At 58.6% G+C, this 17,520-nt stretch overlaps 2 protein-coding genes and 1 long non-coding RNA gene across 5 annotated transcripts; 2 read left to right on the top strand and 1 right to left on the bottom strand.

Annotated features, from left to right (window-relative positions):
* The first annotated feature begins 161 nt into the window (after positions 1–161).
* Positions 162–9,538, top strand: LCN2 (lipocalin 2). 3 transcript variants are annotated; one of them, XM_082614768.1, is made up of 8 exons: positions 162–333; positions 5,708–5,883; positions 6,405–6,541; positions 7,738–7,817; positions 8,013–8,132; positions 8,369–8,470; positions 9,217–9,241; positions 9,353–9,538. In XM_082614768.1, exons 1-7 carry the CDS (start codon positions 282–284, stop codon positions 9,237–9,239), a joined length of 690 nt encoding a protein of 229 aa, XP_082470894.1. In that variant the 5' UTR covers positions 162–281; the 3' UTR covers positions 9,240–9,241; positions 9,353–9,538. The 3 variants fall into 3 exon arrangements, with proteins under 3 accessions (XP_082470894.1, XP_082470893.1, XP_082470895.1); XM_082614767.1 differs by having other exon boundaries at positions 163–333; positions 9,217–9,246; XM_082614769.1 differs by having other exon boundaries at positions 286–376; positions 9,217–9,246.
* Positions 8,397–12,825, bottom strand: LOC309800633. Its single transcript, XR_014293487.1, has 3 exons — positions 12,651–12,825; positions 12,023–12,169; positions 8,397–8,481 (listed from the first exon to the last, which is right to left on the bottom strand). It is a non-coding gene; the product is annotated as an uncharacterized lncRNA (long non-coding RNA).
* Positions 12,826–12,932: 107 nt separating this feature from the next.
* On the top strand, positions 12,933–16,491 carry BBLN (bublin coiled coil protein). The gene is made up of 2 exons (XM_082614783.1): positions 12,933–13,193; positions 16,007–16,491. The coding sequence occupies exons 1-2, from the start codon at positions 13,115–13,117 to the stop codon at positions 16,177–16,179; spliced, it is 252 nt and encodes an 83-aa protein (XP_082470909.1). The 5' UTR covers positions 12,933–13,114; the 3' UTR covers positions 16,180–16,491.
* Positions 16,492–17,520: the final 1,029 nt, after the last annotated feature.

Raw genomic sequence — 17,520 nt, 5'->3', positions numbered from 1 at the left:
CGGGCACAAAGCTCCGCTTCCGGGATGAGGCGCAAGAGCGGGGCTACGACTGGGACCAGGCTCTGAGTGGGGCGGGACGTGGGGCGGAGTCTGACAGCGGGTGGGGGCGGGGCCCGGGCGCGTTCAGTTGTGGCATTCAGCCCAGCTGGTCCCGAGTTCCACCCAGCGCCTCCACCTTCCGCCCCGCGCCGGCTTTCTGTGCTACAATCGCTGTGTCCCATCTTCGCGCTGCCCTTGCGGCGCCCAAGCCCACAGTGTCGGGCCCCAACGGGGACCTGGGCATGCCGGTGGAGGCGGGCCCGGAAGGCGAGGACGAGGGCTTCGGGGAAGCAGGTGACCCACGGGGGCTGCTGAGGCGACTTCTGCTTTCTCGGAGGTGACCTCCTGGGAAGGGCAATCGGGGCCGGGATAGGGACCGGGAAGGAACCGCAGAGCCCTCCCATCCCCCCGCCCCAGGGTGGTTCCGGAGCAGCAAGCGCCCTCCGGGGGTTTGGGACGAGCACCTGCGAGCGGGTCCCTGGAAACCGCAGCCTTCGAGAACTGTGGGCGACAGGCCCCGTTTTACAGATGGGGAAACTGAGGCCGCTTCAGGTCACTCGCCCTTTGCGATTGGGATTTGCTCCAGACACTTCTTTCAGCCCCTGTGGAGATGGAGACTCCTAAGGGGCCGGGGCCGGGAGTGGACCGTCGTGGCTTGGCAGGAGGGGCTGTCTGGGTGGGCGTGCCGGCCTGCTGAGTCAGCAACCCCAGGCACCTTTGCTGGTGTGGCCTGGAGCCCTGGCGAATGTGACTTGCTTACAGAGCAGCCTGTTGCCTACACAGCACTGCAGGGGGTGGGGGTAGGGGGGAAGGAGAGAGAACCATCAGCTCCCTTCTCCCCTTCTGCAGCCTCAGTTTCCCCATCTGTAAAATAAGAATAATGGTTAGTGTCTCCTGCAATGAAATCTGTCAGGATTAAATGGGGAAATGAATGGGGAGAGTCTGGAGGCTAGTGAGGCCGGGGTGTTTTAGAGACCCCTATTTTTGCCCACCTGGCAGCTTGCTCCATCTTTGCCAAATACAGGAAGGAAACCCAATAACCCAATCCTCCACCAAAATACTTGGCAAATTCTCACTTTGTCTTCCTGGCCAGGATTGGGCAGGACCTAAGGGCAGGCCCACGTGTCTTGGCCTGCCAGCCAGTGCTCACTGCCCTGGGTCCCTATACGGCCTCTTTAGTTCATTCCAGCCAGGAACCTTCTGTCTGTGGCTGAGCTGGATGGATCTCTAGGCCCAAGTCTGAGCAAACCCTAGGGATAGCTGTGCTGTTCCCTGTTGCTGTGGGACATCTGGGGACAGGTGGCCAAGACCCAGGGTTCTCACACGGAAGAGAGGACAGAGCCTCTGTCCAGGCATAGCCCAGATCGTGCCAGCGCAGGAGCCCCATTCCAGGCTGTAGCTTCTGTGACCTCCCATTGGTATCTGACCCTACTAGGCAGTCTCTTGGACACATGTCCCTCTGTGAGTCCGTGACCTCACCCTCCTTGTTTTCCTTCACCCTCTCTTCTGCGGCCCTGCCTCTTTTTTTTTTTTTTTAATAAATGTATTTATTTATTTATTTTTGTTGCATGTGGGCTCTCTCTAGTTGTGGCAAGCAGGGGCTACTCTTCCTTGCGGTGCACAGGCTACTCACTGCAGTGGCTTCTCTTGTTGCAGAGCATGGGCTCTAGGTGCATGGGCTTCAGTAGTTGTGGCTTGCGGGCTTCAGTAATTGTGGCTCACAGGCTGTAGACCACAGGCTCAGTAGTTGTGGCACACGGGCTTAGTTGCTCCGCAGCATGTGGGATCTTCCCGGACCAGGGCTCGAACCTGTGTCCCCTGCATTGGCAGACAGATTCTTAACCACTGCGCCACCAGGGAAGCCCTAGCCCTGCCTCTTAAGAATTGGGTTCTTCAGGGTTCATTCTTGGACCCACTAGGCCCCATACACGTGGCCTCGGCCACCTCTTCCCTTCCCTGGTTTCTGTTACCATCTGTGTCGTGAATGCCCAGCCTATGGTTTCAGGTCAACCCTATCCTGGGTTTACAACTGCCTCTGGGTCAGCTGGGATGTCCCCCAGGCACCCCACCCTCATCCTGGCATAACCACCCAGTTGGCTCTCTTTCCCACCTAACCATTTTCTCCTTTTCTGCTCCTGCCTCCGTCGTCAAGGGAGAACCCAAGAGTCCTGCCAACCTCTTCACCCTCCACGGCTGCCCAGCCCCTGCTCTGCCACTCCTCCTGACCCCAGCACTCGCCCCTCTCTAACACCCCAGTGGGTTCCACCCAAATGTCCCACTGCCCCTTCATCCCACCCAAAACGTACTGAAGAGATGAATCTCAAAATGATTGTGCTGAATGAAAGAGGCCAGGCAATAAAGCATATGTACTATTTGGTTCCACTTATATACAACTAGAAAATGCAAACTAATTTATGGGGAGAAAGCAGCCTGGGGGTTACCTGGGGGTGGGGTAGGGGGTGTGTGATGAAGAGGAGCAGGAGGGAAGGGGTGTGAGGGATTTTTGGGGGGTGATGAATATGTTCACTGTCTTGATTGTGGTGGTGGCTCCATGGGTATTTATATATGTCATAACAAATTGCTCGAAAACTACAATGAAAGCGGTATGTCAGAAGGACTTCAGAGGGCTTCCCTGGTGGCACAGTGATTAAGAATCCGCCTGCCAATGCACAGGTTCGAGCCCTGGTCCGGGAAGATCCCACATGCCACTGAGCGACTAAGCCCGTGCGCCACAACTACTGAGCCTGCGCTCTAGAGCCCGTGCACCACAACTACTGAGCCCGCGTGCCACAACTACTGAAGCCCACGCGCCTAGGGTCCATGCTCTGCAACAAGAGAAGCCACTGCAACGAGAAGCCTGCGCACCGCAATGAAGAGTAGCCCCAGCTCACCGCAACTAGAGAAAGCCCATGTGCAGCAACGAAGACCCAACGCAGCCAAATAAATAAATTTAAAAAAAGATGAGGCAGAGGGAGATTATGCACAAAGGAGAAGGCGTTGTGAAGATAAGCAGAGACTGGAGTGGTGGGGCCACCAGCCGGCAAGTGCCGGCAGCCACCAGAAGCTGGAAGAGGCAAGGAATGGTCCCCTGGAGGCTCCAGAGGGCATGCGGCCTGCCCACACCTTGATCTCGGCACAGTGAATTTCTGATTTTGGACTTCTGGCCTTTAGAATGTATTATTTTAAGCCAACAAATGGTCATTTGTTTGTTTGTTTTTTGGCTGTGCTGCGTGGCTTGTGGGATCTCAGTTCCCCGACCAGGGATTGAACCCAGGCTGCAGCAGTGAAAGCCCAGAATCCTAACCTCTAGGCCACCAGGGAACTCTCAATGGTCATTTGTTACAGCAATTTGATGATTTGGGAAATTCTCAGCCTGTCTAGACTGCAGAAGATACTAAAACTATGAAATTCACTGTTAGGAAAGCAGGCTCTGGAGAGAAGGCCCAGAGTGTGTCTGGGCAGGAGACCTCTGAGGTGGGGAAGAGGTGGCCCGCGACTGGGAGACCCAGCAGTGTGGGCAGGTGGCTGAATCAGTCCCTTTGGGCTGTTGTAACAGAATACCATAAGCTACATGGCTTATAAACAACAGAAAATTTTGTTTTGTTTTTATTTATTATTTACTTATTTACTTATTTATTTTTGGCTGCGTTGGGTCTCGCTGTGCGCGGGCTTTCTCTAGTTGCAGCGAGCAGGGGCTACTCTTTGTTGCGGTGTGCGGGCTTCTCATTGCGGTGGCTTCTCATGCTGTGGAGCACGGGCTCTAGGTGTGCGGGCTTCAGTGGTTGTGGCACGCAGGCTTAGTAGCTGTGGCTCACGGGCTCTAGAGTGCAGGCTCAGTAGTTGTGGCGCACGGGCTTAGTTGCTTCACGGCATGTGGGATGTTCCCGGGCCAGGGCTCGAACCCGTGTCCCCTGCCTTGGCAGGCGGATTCTTAACCACTGTGCCAACAGGGAAGTCCCAACCCTGACTTTTAGAATCTAGAATATTCCCTGCAATGGCTCCTTGGTGATCCAGGGTACTGTCCCTCTTCTACTTAAAATTCTTTGAGCCTCCATCCATGAGTTTCCCCAACGTCTAGGAGTCACCACAGACTCGAGGGTACCTTTTAAGGTCAAAGAGAATAGCAGGGGTAGAGGCCCTGGGGCTGCGAGCAGGGATGAAAGGGGTGGTCCCGAGTTCCACCCAGCGCCTCCGGGTGGGTGGCCACGGGTGCCTGCAGAGGGCACGGCCTTCAGTGGCAACATCCCTGAAGAGGCTTTGCTCATCTCTACTTCCTGTGCTTTCATCACCTGGACAGGCCGGCAGGTCAGGGCCTGAGAGGGCAGGGGTCCTGTGGGGGCCTCTCTGCCTCAGTAGGATGTGTCCTCCCCACCAGCTCAGGACCCCTCCAAAGCCCCTCCCCTCAGGGCTCGGCACCCCAGAGCCTAGGCTGGGGAAGCTGATTCCCAAGCAGCAGGCAGGCAGAGCCAGTGAGGTCCCCGTCAGTCTCATGCGAGGCCAGCGGATCCTCAGTTCAATCACAGATCAGGCATCCAGACAGCCTTGGCCTTTGTGGTAAGCTATCTGGGAGACACTGCCCAGGGCCTGGGACCCACCATTGCCTCCCAAGGACGGCCAGGCCCCCAGTGAGAAAACTACATCCCTCCAAGGACAAAGATGGGATCAGCCATGGCAGGGACAATTCTGGGGTCCCAGGCCCAGGGCACTGGGCTCCAAGGCTGTGGCCAGAGACAGCAGATGGCCTCAAGGACCTCTCAAAGACAAGTCCAAGTCCCTGCATTCCCTGTGCCCCAAAGCACTTGGTGTCCGGAGCAGCTGGGTGGACAGCCCACCTTCAGGCCCCAGGCCCCAGTGCCCTTCACCCGGCACAGATGCATGCCCCGTGCTGCCCCCCACCAGCATGGCGCTGGGACCGCAACACCTGCTCTCTGCTTTGCCAAGTGTCCACGCGTGGGGCTCTAGTGCCCAGCTTGGGGTCTCATCCCCTGGGCCCACAGCAGGGACCAAGTCCTTTAGGGGTTGGCTAAGGTCCAAGGCATAGAGGAGGGGAGGGGCTCTTCCTTCAGCCTCTGGCCTGGTGTGTGGCCCCCAGGAGGGCCAGGATCTGGGCTCCGAGAACTCAGGGCACACACCACACACACTGTCCTTCCTGGTCAGGAATGTTCCCTCTCAGCTGCCCCACCCTTCCCTGTCCCTTCTGAGAACCAGGCCACAGCACACAGGCTGCCGGGGTGAGCAATTGTCTGTGTTCCTCGGATGTGGGAAGGGGGTCTCACCACACATACCCACCCTGGGCTGGGGCTGAGCAGGGGCCCCTGAAAGTCAGAGATGACAGCTTGTCCTGATCGGGGACCACCGACCATATACAGAGCCAACCAGAATGAAGGGGAGGGGCCCAGAGAGAGTGGAGGGAGCCCTCGTGCCTGCCAGACGTGCAGAGATCTGGGCAATGTGCCCTCCCTACCTTCTGCCCCTGGTCTTGCACAATCCTGACCAGTGCGGAAAGGGGCAGAAATCTTGCCAGGTGTTTCAGCAGGAGTGCTGGCAATTGCCTCACCCTTCCTGGATTTGGCAAAATATGAATCACTCCACCCTGGAAGGGGCCATGAGCCAGGTGGACCATAAATAGGGTTGCCCAGGCAGCCTCCGCACTCACTTCCCCCCTCAGCTGCTGTAGGGAACGCCGGCCTGCTCAGCCCTGAAGCCATGCCCCTAGGTCTCCTGTGGCTGGGCCTCAGCCTGCTGGGGGCCCTGCACACCCAAGCCCAGGATTCCACCCCCAACCTGATCCCGGCCCCACCTCTGTTCAGGGTCCCGCTACAGCCCAACTTCCAGCCTGACCAGGTAAGGGCCCTGGAGGGAGAGCTGCAGGGGGTGCCCAGGGAAGAGTGCAAGCAGAGGGGAAGAGAGGTGAAGAGTCCTAGCAAACAGGTAAAGGCAGGACGCCCAGGCTTCAGCTTAGCCTGCCCTGGCTCCCCCGATGGAAGCCACGCTCTATTGTCCCACACCGACCCCGACCTTGCTGACAAGAGGATCACCTGGGCAGACCTTCCTAGATCCAGTCTGTCTCCCACAACTGCTGTAGTCCATGCGTGGTGGGAACACCTTTAGTTCCTCTGCATGAGGAGGAAACTGAGGCACAGGGAGGCCAGCTGGCCACCCTGCCCAGGGTCGCCCCCTCCCTGCCATCCTCAGGGCTCCCTCCTGGCCTGGCTGCCTCCAGCTCCCACTGGCTTCATCAGTGCAGGAACTGAATGCCCAGTCCCAGGCTCTGCTGCTTAGTTACGGGGGCCCCTGGTTCAGGGCCTGCAGTGGCGGGGGCCCTAGGTTCGTTTGTGGGCTCTGCCTATTACAGCCCCCTGTAGTTCCAGGGGAAGTGGTACGTCGTAGGCTTGGCAGGGAATGCATTTAAGAAGGAAGAACAAGGCAAGTTTAAGATGTTCGCCACCACCTACGAGCTGAAAGAAGATCACAGCTACAATGTCACCTCCACGCTGCTCAGGTGAGAGCCGCCACCTCCTTGGGGAAAGTGGGGGAGACCAGAGGCGCTGCTTGAGGGTCTAGCAGCAGACTGATGTCACAGTCAAGGGCTGACCGAAGGTGAGAGACAGTCATTCATCCTTCTGCTCAGCCCCGGATTCGGACATTTGTTCATTTCTTCCTTCATTAGATCAGCATTTATTGGTCACTTCAGAGCAGACACACAGAGAGTGCTGGGGATGGACACAGTCATTCAGAAAACAAGACAGAGAGAGCCTGGAACCCCCCCCACCCCAGGGCTTCATCAAGGGCTTACAGGGAGGTAGCCTCTGGAACTGGGCCTTGAACGAGCCACCTGCCTCAGAAGGAGGCATGAGGCGTCCACGGCAGGGGCTGGTGACTCTGAGTCAGAGAGAAGCACTCCTTCAGGAAGCAGCCATCGTACAGCTGTCCTGAGCAGCAGCTGAGTGGCTTGGCAGGGGGGCAGCCCTCACACTGCCAGGGGCCTCAGGCACCAGCACAGAAGCGATCTGGTGAGGAGTGGGTCTGAGCAGGGTCCCTCTGGGGGTGGCGGAGAGAGAAATGGTAGGGTGCCAAGGATCGCCCAGCCCCTATGAGTTTCTGGCTCTGGCACCCAGGGGGATTGAGGCTGGAGCATCTGTGGAGCAAGAAGCAGAAGAAGGATGGGTTTGGGGAGATCAGCTCTGGAATACCAGGAGACAGGGTGGGACTCAGGTCAGGGTTGGCCCAGGAGCTAGAGGAGTCCTTGGCAGGGAGCAGACTGGAACCTTGGAGGGTGACTCCCCCAGGAGAGGTGACAGACAGGGAAGCAGCAGAGGGTAGATAGGAGCAGGGGATAAATGCCTGGGGTTGGGTGTAGGGGGAGAGTGTGTAGGGAAGGCCACCGAGGGGAGACAGCCCTGAAGAGGAAAGGACAGTGGGTGCTGGAGGGAGGGTCTGAGCAGGGTCAGATGTCCCAGGGCAGACCAGGCAGTGACAGACAGGGGTAGGCTCAGAGGGAAAGACCCAGGCCCATCTCAGCTGGGTGGGGTAGGGACCACCTGCTGTGGTGGGGATGGACTGTCTTGGGCTGGGCCAGGCCAGGGGCATCAGAATCCCACCCCCTCCAGCTACGGCCCTGGCCCCCACCTCGTCCAGCCCAAGGAGTCCAAGCCTGTGTCCCCTCTGGTCTCACTCACCCATCTCTCCCTCCCACAGGGACGAGCGCTGTGACCACTGGATCAGAACTTTTGTCCCAAGTTCCCGGCCCGGCCAGTTCACCCTGGGCAATATTAAGGGTGAGTTCTGAATGAGGCGGGCCCTGGGGCTGGGCTTCTGGGGGGGCAGGGTCCTCCAGGAAGGGGCACAGACCTCCCTGCCCCTCCACACAGATGCTGTTCTGTGGGAAAAGCCCCTGCAGATGGGCCGGGGAGAAAGGAACGGCTCCCTCCTCCCAGCCTGGGCAGGCTGACCCCTCGCCGTCCTCCCCACAGGCTTCCCCGGGGTTCAGAGCTATACCGTGCGAGTGGCGACTACCAACTACAACCAGTTTGCCATAGTGTACTTCAAGAAGGTTTACAAGAACCAGGAGTACTTCAAGACCACCCTCTACGGTGGGTCTTCCCCACCGCCTCGGGGACCCGGCTCCGCGTCACACTGTCGGGGGAGAGGCCCATCCCAACCCAGCCCCCCAGGTCCTCTCGCAGTGTCAGCTCGCAGTCCCTGTGGGCGGCCAGGGAGGGAGGTCCTTCTGCAGACCCTCCATGAGGAAGGGATCAGAGGCCTTGTTCACGCATTCAATGATATTTATGGAGTGTTTGCCGGCCACTCGCTGGCCATCTGGCCACAGGGAGGACCAAGGAGCTGACCCCTCAACTGAAGGAGAACTTCATCCACTTCGCCAAATCCCTGGGCCTCACCGATGAGTACATCCTCTTCCCTGTTCCAGTCGGTAATGGCCAGCTGGGGAGAGGAAAAGGGGATGTGGGGACGACCCAGGCCTGACGCTGCCCCACCAGGGAAAGGGGGGGAGGAGGGGCTCAGTACTCTACTGCAGTCACTGGAGCCCCTGGGAGCCACTTTGGGTTTAGGAAGACCCTGCCCCACCCAAGGATCCGTGGGGCACCCAGGGATCCGGGCCCCAAGGGTTCTGCCCTGACAGATGAGAATTTCAGGCCCAGGTCCAAATTTCCCCAGTCTCCCTGCCCCAGGCCACTTCCCCGACACCCCAGGCCCTACCATCCTAGACTACTTCCTCCTCACACCCCCTCGTCCGGGGCCACTTTCCTCCTCGCCTTGAGGCCGGCTCACCACTGACTTGAAAAGTGCCCTTGTCTTCAGGTGGCCTGGACTGGGCAGGGGGCTCCAGCTAGGCCACTCAGGGAGCCAGAGGCTCCCCAAAGCTGAAGGGTTGCCAGGGTCAGCAGGTAAACAGGCAGGAGGCCTGGGTGCCCAAGCAGATGTGTGGCCGGGCCTCACCTGCCTCCTCTGGAGAACGGGAGTCCCCCAGGTCTGCTCGTCCTCAGGCCCTTCTCCCAATCCCCTGCCCCAGCCCCCCAGCCCTGAAGGGAACCCCCAGATATGCCTTTGCTGGGCCAGGCTGGAGTCTGGGGTGCTCAGGGGCAGTGCAGGGGTCCCAGTGGGCAGGGGTCATACACACACACACCTGCCCATTCTGACAGACTCTCTCCCCCACAGACCAGTGCATCGATGACCAGTGAGGGTGCAGTGAGTATGGCTGGGGGAGGGGGCTGATGGGAGCCAGGGTGCAGGCCTGCCTTTGCCCCCCCCGCCCAGGACTGCTGTTATCTCTACTTCCCCGTCTCCCTCTCAGGTGCCTCCTGTCGCTCTGCTCCCATCGCCCTCCTGTCAGCCTTTGCCCGGCTTGGTGCCCAGCTGTCCCCACCAGCCCAGACACCAGTGACAGGAGAGTCCAGAGACCCTTCTCATGGCACTGCTCACCAGCTGCTCTCCGGAGCCCCACCTTGCCTGCTAAATAAACACATGCCCCGGTCCCCAATCTGTGCTCCTTGACCCCCGGGCCACCTGGGAGGAGGACAGGCAAAGGATGGGCTCACATTAGCATCACTCCTGGACCCCCCACTTGCTGGTCCTCAGCAAGTGATGGCGGCCGCAGAACCCATGGCCAGCTTTGGCTGGACACTTCCTAGCTCTGCACCCGCCCCCACCCCACCCCCAGGCCTGTCCCTGCCTTTGAGGGATGCCTGGCCCAACAGAAACACTGACGGGGCCACACCCCATTCCCACACTCGATCACCTGCAGTAGGTGCCACAGCAGAGGCCCAGCCAGGGCCGGGGAGCTGGATGGGGGCTGCGAGGGCTGAGGTGCTGACACCCCCAACTCACCAGGACTCCTGTGGATGCTGGAAGACAGCAGCCAGGGCAGGAGGGGTGCACAGTGGGTGGGGCAGAGGCATGCCCAGCTTGAGGGTCGCCAGGGGTGGTCCCCTGCCCGTAAGGGACCGCCCCGCCCAGCCCCCTGTCGGCCCAGTGCTCACTCTCTGGCTCCCACTGGCGGGCGGCAGTGTCCACGCTGACCCCATTCAGCATATCGTCCTCACCCACACCTCTCCTCTATGATGACCTCCAGACCACTACGGGCAGAGCCGGGGGCGGCAGGGAGGGGAATACGCTGCCAGGAATTCAGATTCCAGGAGACTCGAGGGCTGCAGACCTGTACCCTCCACTTGGCTGGGCCCAACAAGCCCGTGTTCACCCACAGGCCGCAGCTGGAGCCCCTCCCTGTCTGCACCACACACGGGAACCCCCTCCCTGGCCTCTTCTTCCGTTGCAAGGTCAGAGGTCAGAGAGGGTGCGGTTCTGAAGAAACCCAGGCTTCTCCACCCACAGACTTGCACACCTACCCCTTCACCCTTGGCTGGGGGAAGGGGAGACACTGGAGCTGTGATAATCCTGGATAATCTCTCTATCTCAAAGTCTCAGTGTAATCAAGTCTGCAAAGGCCCCTTTGCCAAATAAGGTACCATTCACTGGTTCCAAGGACTAGGACCCAGATATCTTTGGGGACTGTTATGCAGCCTTCCACACTGGGCTTGCAGAGGAAGTGATGGCAGGGCTCGTGAGATGAGGAGTGAGAGGTGAACAGGGATGCCAGAGGCCGGGTAGCACCAAAGCACACGCCCTCCCCCCATCAGGGCTGGCTGGGGTAGTGGCTGTTTTGTCCTGTGGTCTGCTATGTGGACCTTGACCACAGGAGTAGGGTGGGCAGAGTCCAGGTTCGCTTTGGCTTCTGGGAGTAGAGAAGGGGCCAGCCAGGTAGGGGCCTCACCACCTGTGCCACCCAGCTCTCCATCCTCCCGCCCTCACTCAGCCACTTGGGGGATGAGGCTTTGGCCGGGCTCTCCTCTCCTCTCCTCCCGCCTGCCTCCCTCTGCCCACACCGCTAGCCCCAGGCCCCGGGCACACGCTCAGGCCCAGGAGAAAGGCCACTCCTTGAATGCTATGGTGGGGTCCTGCTGGGGGCTGTGCAGCATCCTGCAGACCCTGCCCAGTTCTCCGTGGAGTCTGACTTTCAACAGGACAAGCTAAGTGACTCCCTGCCTGGTCCCCACAATGGGACGGGCACCCCGGGATTGGGGAGGGGGTACTCTCTGGGGCTGCGCTGTCTCCTTGGGAAAGAGAGGAGCTGTGCGGGGTCAACACTTGGCAGAGGTGTGAGCAGGGCTGAGAAAGGAGGGCTGGGCACCCGCCTTTGGCTGATCAGTGAGAGGCCTTCCCTGAGACCCTGACATTTCACTAAGACAGAAGAGCCCTGTGTCCTCTGATGGAAGCAGAAACACCTGTGTCTGTGTAGCACACAAGTGCGCAGAGATACGGCAGAAACACAGGTCACATATGTGGACATGCTGACACAATCCAAACACGTTTATCCCTACAAGCATAGAACACCCAAAGAAAAGCACAGGCACATGTTTTCTCCCAGTTATGAAATCACACCTGAGATCACAGGACCCCACAGACAAGGGGAGAAACACAAAGACTCCCAGGCACACAGGGACGGGCAACAGACCCTCAGAGAGACATACAGGTTCTCAGAAACATGCCGAGGCACGTACAGATACACACCACACAGACATAGCAGTTGGATGCGAGCGCTCATGCATGCAGCCTGCATGGGGATACCTGATGCACGTGTCCACCCATCAGAGCGCCTGGCTACCCCCGGGCGCACTCCTATCACCCTCCCGAAGCCAAAGACTCACCCCTCTCCAGGAATGGCCCAGGTGCTGTCTGCCATCTGTTCCATCCATGGGCCTAGTACCTTTTTTTTTTTTTTTTTTTTGGCAGAAAATTTCAACTTTATTTGGCCAATGTGTCCAGTTCCAGGTAGTGGGAAGAAATAATAGAAATACTGTGGTAGCCCCAGGTGGTGGGAAGTAAGTGGATGCCTGGCTGGAGGAGGGCAGCTGGGGGGATGGGAGGAAGGGTACCCACCCATTATACTCAAGGAGGGTCAGCTGACCTGGGTGAGGGGTTTTCACTGCAATTCTTCCTGCACTGGTTCAGCGTGGGCCTTGCCTCCACTCAACCTGCTTCAAGGAGAAGGTGGGGCTGCCATCATCCAAGTCAGTGGTGGCTCACGTTCCTCAGTGAAACGGTAAGGCAGCTCCTGGGACAGAGAGGATCCCTTCCCATTGTCATCATCGGGGAACATAGCTCGGTCTGACCGCCACCCAGGGATGGCCTGCTCTCAGGCTGCTGTGAGACCAGCACCAGGCTGCAGCAGCCATGTGGCCTTCTCCAGGAGGCCCAGCTACAGGAGTCCCAGTAAGTGAGCCCCTCTCCCCTGGATATGGGCCTCATTCAGCTGTATCCCTGGCCAAGATCACACGTCTGGTTCCAGCTCAGGAGCGATACTTTCCGGCTGGGTAACTTTGGGCAGGGCCCCCTTTCCCAGCTGGTAAAAAGGGTGGGGTATGATGGCAGCTGGGCAGACTATCCCGAAGCCTTCCTTGACTGACAGCCACAAGCTGCACTCTGCTGACCGTGACTCTCAAGTAGGCTGTGAACGGATATCTTCCCTACACATTGGGGGCCTTAGAAACAACTCGTCTCAGATTTCGCCCATGCAGAGGCGCCGGCTAGCTTACCCGCAGGTCCCCAGCAGCAGGATGGGGCAGAGTGGGGGGTCCCAGGCTGCCCTGCCCTTGTGCCGGGTTGCTCGACCTGAGGGCCGAGCCCCGGCCGCCTAAGATTCGCATGGGGTATCCCTTGGTGGTCCAACCCGGCCGCCGGGAGAGGGGCGGGCCCGGGGACCGGCGGAAGTGGGCGGAGCTCGACTGTGAAGCAGGGTGTGGGCGGGGCTCGAGTGTGGGGGCGGAGTCTTGCGGACGGGAGGGGACGGGGTTCTGGCGGCGGGGCAGGGCGGAGCTCTGGCCGCCGGGCTCCGCCTTGGGGGCGGGGTCCCGGCCTACTGGGCGCGTTCCGCCGCGGCGTTCCGCCCTTCCGGCCCCGAGTTCCATCCACCACTTCCTTCTTCCGCCCCGCGCCGGTTGTCGGCGCGACCGTCGCCGCGTTCAGTCGTCGCGCTGCACTTGCGGCTCCCGAGCCCACAATGTCGGGCCCCAACGGGGACCTGGGCATGCCGGTGGAGGGGGGCGCGGAAGGCGAGGACGACGGCTTCGAGGAAGCAGGTGACCCAGGGGGGCTGCTAAAACGACTTTGCTTTCTCCGGGGTGCCCTCCTGGGAAGGGGAATCGGGGCCGGGATAGGGACCGGGAAGGAACCGCAGAGCCCTCCCATCCCCCCGCCCCAGGGTGGTTCCGGAGCAGCAAGCGCCCTCCGGGGGTTTGAGACGAGCACCTGCGAGCGGGTCCCTGGAAACCGCAGCCTTCGAGAACTGTGGGCGACAGGCCCCGTTTTACAGATGGGGAAACTGAGGCCGCTTCAGGTCACTCGCCCTTTGCGATTGGGATTTGCTTCAGACACTTCTTTCAGCCCCTGTGGAGATGGAGACTCCTAAGGGGCCGGGGCCGGGAGTGGACCGTCGTGGCTTGGCAGGAGGGGCCATCAGGGTGGGCGTGCCGGCCTGCTGAGTCAGCAACCCCAGGCACCTTTGCTGGTGTGGCCTGGAGCCCTGGCGAATGTGACTTGCTTACAGAGCAGCCTGTTGCCTACACAGCACTGCAGGGGGTGGGGGTAGGGGGGAAGGAGAGAGAACCATCAGCTCCCTTCTCCCCTCTGGAGCCTCAGTTTCCCCATCTGTAAAATAACAATAATGGTAATGTCTCCCGCATTGAGATGTATCAGGATTAAATGAGAAAGTGAATGGAAAATAGCAGGCTCCAAACATGCAAGTGTTCTGTAAGTGGTTATTATTCCCTTTAGTGTAATAAAATTTAGTTTATTAACTTAGAGGGCAGGACTTAGTAAATGTGGGGTAAGTATGGAGTCTGCTTTTGGTTTTGTTTTGGGTAACAGCTTTATTGAGCTATAATTCACACTGTACAACTTACCCATTTAAACTGTACGATTCAGTGGGTTTTAGGATATTCACAGAGTTGTGCAACCATCACCACAATAGTTTTAGAACACTTCATCACTCAAGGTCTGCATTTAATAAAGAGGTAGAGTAAGTGGGGTAAGTGGTGGGCTGCCCGGTTTGCCTGGGGCACTGCTGGTGAACAAAGGCCAGCTGTGGTATCACGCTGGCAGCTGTGCTGGGGGCATCTAGAAGGGCCTCCCAGGAGTCACACTGAGTGGAAGTTGGCAGATTCACAGGACTTAGGGCATTGGGGAGGAGGGTGTCCCCAATGGAGGGCAAAAACTTGGAACCGGGAGGTACCCGTGACACTTGACGCAAAGCCTAGCCCCAGTAGCGGAGAGAGCTGCCTCCCCCATCTTTCTCCCCACTTGTGTCTCTTGACCGGAATGTGAAACGTTGATAATCGCGACCATCTACTAAGTGCTTGCTGTGGCCAGACCCTGAGTTCTTGCTATATGTATTTGAATCTTCACAATAACCCAGTTCTTATTCCCTTTTTCCAGAAAGGCGTAGTAACTTGCTGGGATGGGGCAGAGGTGGGACTGAGACCCAAGTGCCCCTGCGCCCCAAGTCTGAATCTTGGCTCTGCCACCAACCATCTGGAGGACCCTAGGCAGGTCTCTTCCTTCTTGGGCCTCGGTTTCCCCATTTGTACCACAAGGGAGTTGGACTCCAGGATCCAGCAGAGGCTTTCCAGGACCATGTCCTCTGTGAGTTAGGACAGCTCTGGGCAATGGGTACCCTTCCCCCAGAATGCAGACACATCTGTACCCTTATCTCAGACACTCTCCTCTAGCCCTGGTCGTTTCCACACACCGCCAGCCGCTTCCCCTTTGTCCCAGGCTGGCAGCTGAGTGTATCTGAGTCATGGGCTGGCTCAGAACTGGGTCCCGCAGTGGGCACAGGCCCAGACCTTGGGTCCTAGGGGACATTGTGTGGCTGAGAGAGGCAGGTCAGGAGCGTCTGTGGAGGAGGGAGTGATGGTTTCTGGTGGAGACCAGGGAAGGGTTCTTGGAAGAGGAGGCATTTGGAGCTGGTCCTTGAGCGGCTGAGGCATTCTGGGTGGCAGGGACAGTTAAGGAAAGGCAGAAAGCCTGGAAAGTCAGGCTTCATTCATTCATCCATTCATTCATTCAACAGATGCTTACTGTGTGACACCGAGGGCACTGGAGAAACAGCAGTGAACACGAGACCATTCCACCTCTCACACAGCGCTCACTGTAGTCTGGTGGGGGAGACAGACTAGCACACAGTCCCAGCAGCCGAGCCGGAGGTGGGGGCCGTGGAGGTGTGAGAGGGCAAGGGGATCAGGAATAGAGGCCCGATCAGGCTGGGGCATGGGAGGGCTCCCTGTGGCAACATCCACGCTGACGCTTGAAGGATGAGTGTGGCTCATCCAGGAGGAGAGGAGGGAAGGAAGACAGAAGGAGGACCCAGCACATTCCAGGCAGAGGCCACAGCATGTTCAAGGGGCCTGAGGTGGGCAAAGGCAGGTGTGAGAGAGGAAAGGAAAAGGCAGGGGAGGTGGGGCTAGAGAAGGGAGCAGGGCCTTGGAGTCTGCTAGGAGCTAGGGCAGGGGGAGCCAGAAAGGGCTGGAGAGTAGAGCCTGCCTGGGGACAGAGGCCTTGATTGCCTGGCTCAGGAGCATGGGCTCTGGCCTCTAGGCAGCTGATGCAGGAAGTAGAGAGGAGACCTGGCACCTGGCAGGAATTCCCAGGCAGGACACTGTCTGGCTAACCTCCCTGTGACCAACCTAACCCTAGAAAAAGCTGGTACACTAAGATATTTCTCCAAAGCCTTTCCTCTTGATATCCACCCATTTTCCAGTTGGTGACAGTGAGGCTCAGGAAGGAGTAGGGACTTGCCCAAAACTCTTTAGAGGCTGGGGGACAGTGGCGGGGGGGGGTGCCTTTGATCCCTGAGGAGATATGGGACCTTGACTCTCTTTCCCCTTCCTCCCAGAATACGCTGCCATCAACTCCATGTTGGACCAGATCAACTCCTGTCTGGACCACCTGGAGGAGAAGAATGACCACCTCCACGCCCGCCTCCAGGAGCTGCTTGAATCCAACCGGCAGACGCGCCTTGAGTTCCAGCAGCAGCTCGGGGAGGCCCCCAGCGATGCCAGCCCCTAGGCTCTGGGAGCCCCTGGCCAGGCTCTGGCCTGAGCACTCACTACCTGGCTTAGATGCCTTCTCAAGGGCTGGCCTACAGATTTTCCGGGGCGGGGCAGGGGTGGTGTCTGCCGGCCTAGGCCACTCTTCTGGTACTTCCCTCGGTGTACCTAGGCCCGCCCCACCTCCCGGCACCCCCTCCTCAGGGCTTCCTCCCCACTGCTGGCCAGGTGTGGGCCAGCGATCCACCCACCTTGCCTGCCTGCCCAACTCCCGGACGCTCCCTACACTGCCCAGGCCTTGAGCGTCCACATTAAACTGGTCTGAACACCACTGCGCCTCCTCTCTCCTCTGTATCCCGGGATGAGGACCCCAGTGGCGCCAGAGGTAAACAGGGCAGTGGAGGCATCCCAGGCATAGATCACACACTGGCTCATAGGCATGGTGGTGGGGCCGGGCTTCTTGGCCTTCTTGTATTTCTGGACACAGAGGTGCAGGTGAAGTCAGGGCTTCCTCCCCACCGGGTGTGCTCCTGGCCAGCGGCTGCGTCCCAGCCCAGCTGAGACAGCGTCAGCCATGCTGTGTGACCCTGTGTGATGTGCTCAGCTTCTCTGGGTTCTAGGGCCTTTCACTAAGACAACCAACACCAAGACATGCTGTGCAATATGTATAAAATAGATAATTAATAGGAACCTGCTGTATAAAAATAAATAAAATTCAAAAAAAAAAAAAGACATGCTGTGCAACCTTGGGTTCCACCCTCTTTCTCCTGGCCTCAGTCTCTCCAGCTGGCCAATAATAGGGCTGGTCTGGTTATCTTGTCTCTAAGGGTCTTTCCAAATGGGGAAGTGGAACTAAAGAGCCAGCTCAGCCTGGGCCCCATTCACTAATGATTCATCATAAGGTCTCCTGACAAGAAGGGTGGGGTCCCCGCTAATGAACATGAACTTGGAACCAGAGGGCCTGAGCAGCGAGGGCCCCCACTCCTGCCCTTCAACTTCTGTAGGGTCCAGCTGGGAGAGGCCAGGTCAGAGTTCAGGCTCGGGGTCAAATCCTGGCCACTCACCAGATACATGATTTTCAGCAGGCACTTGACCTTGCTAGGCCTCAGTTTCTTCATCTGGGATAATGGGATAATTTGGGGATAACAAGACCTACCTCCTAGGGACATTGTGAAAATTAAATGAGATCTTACTTGAAGGTAGTACTTTCCGAGCCTGGGTACATTATTAAAGGGGAAACTGAGGCTCAGGAGGTGAAACACCTTGTAATCCCAGAGTCCCTGGTTAGGGAGCCTGTCTTCAGCTTTCCAGTTCTGCCACCACACTACCCACAGGGGCTGGGTGCTGACTGAGAGCTAGC

The sequence above is a fragment of the Mesoplodon mirus genome (genome assembly GCF_964341445.2).
Source record: "Mesoplodon mirus genome assembly, chromosome: 1".
In the NCBI taxonomy this organism is placed as follows: domain Eukaryota; kingdom Metazoa; phylum Chordata; class Mammalia; order Artiodactyla; family Ziphiidae; genus Mesoplodon; species Mesoplodon mirus.
Note: the sequence above shows the minus strand (reverse complement) of the source record. Positions and strands in the feature narration are given on the sequence as shown.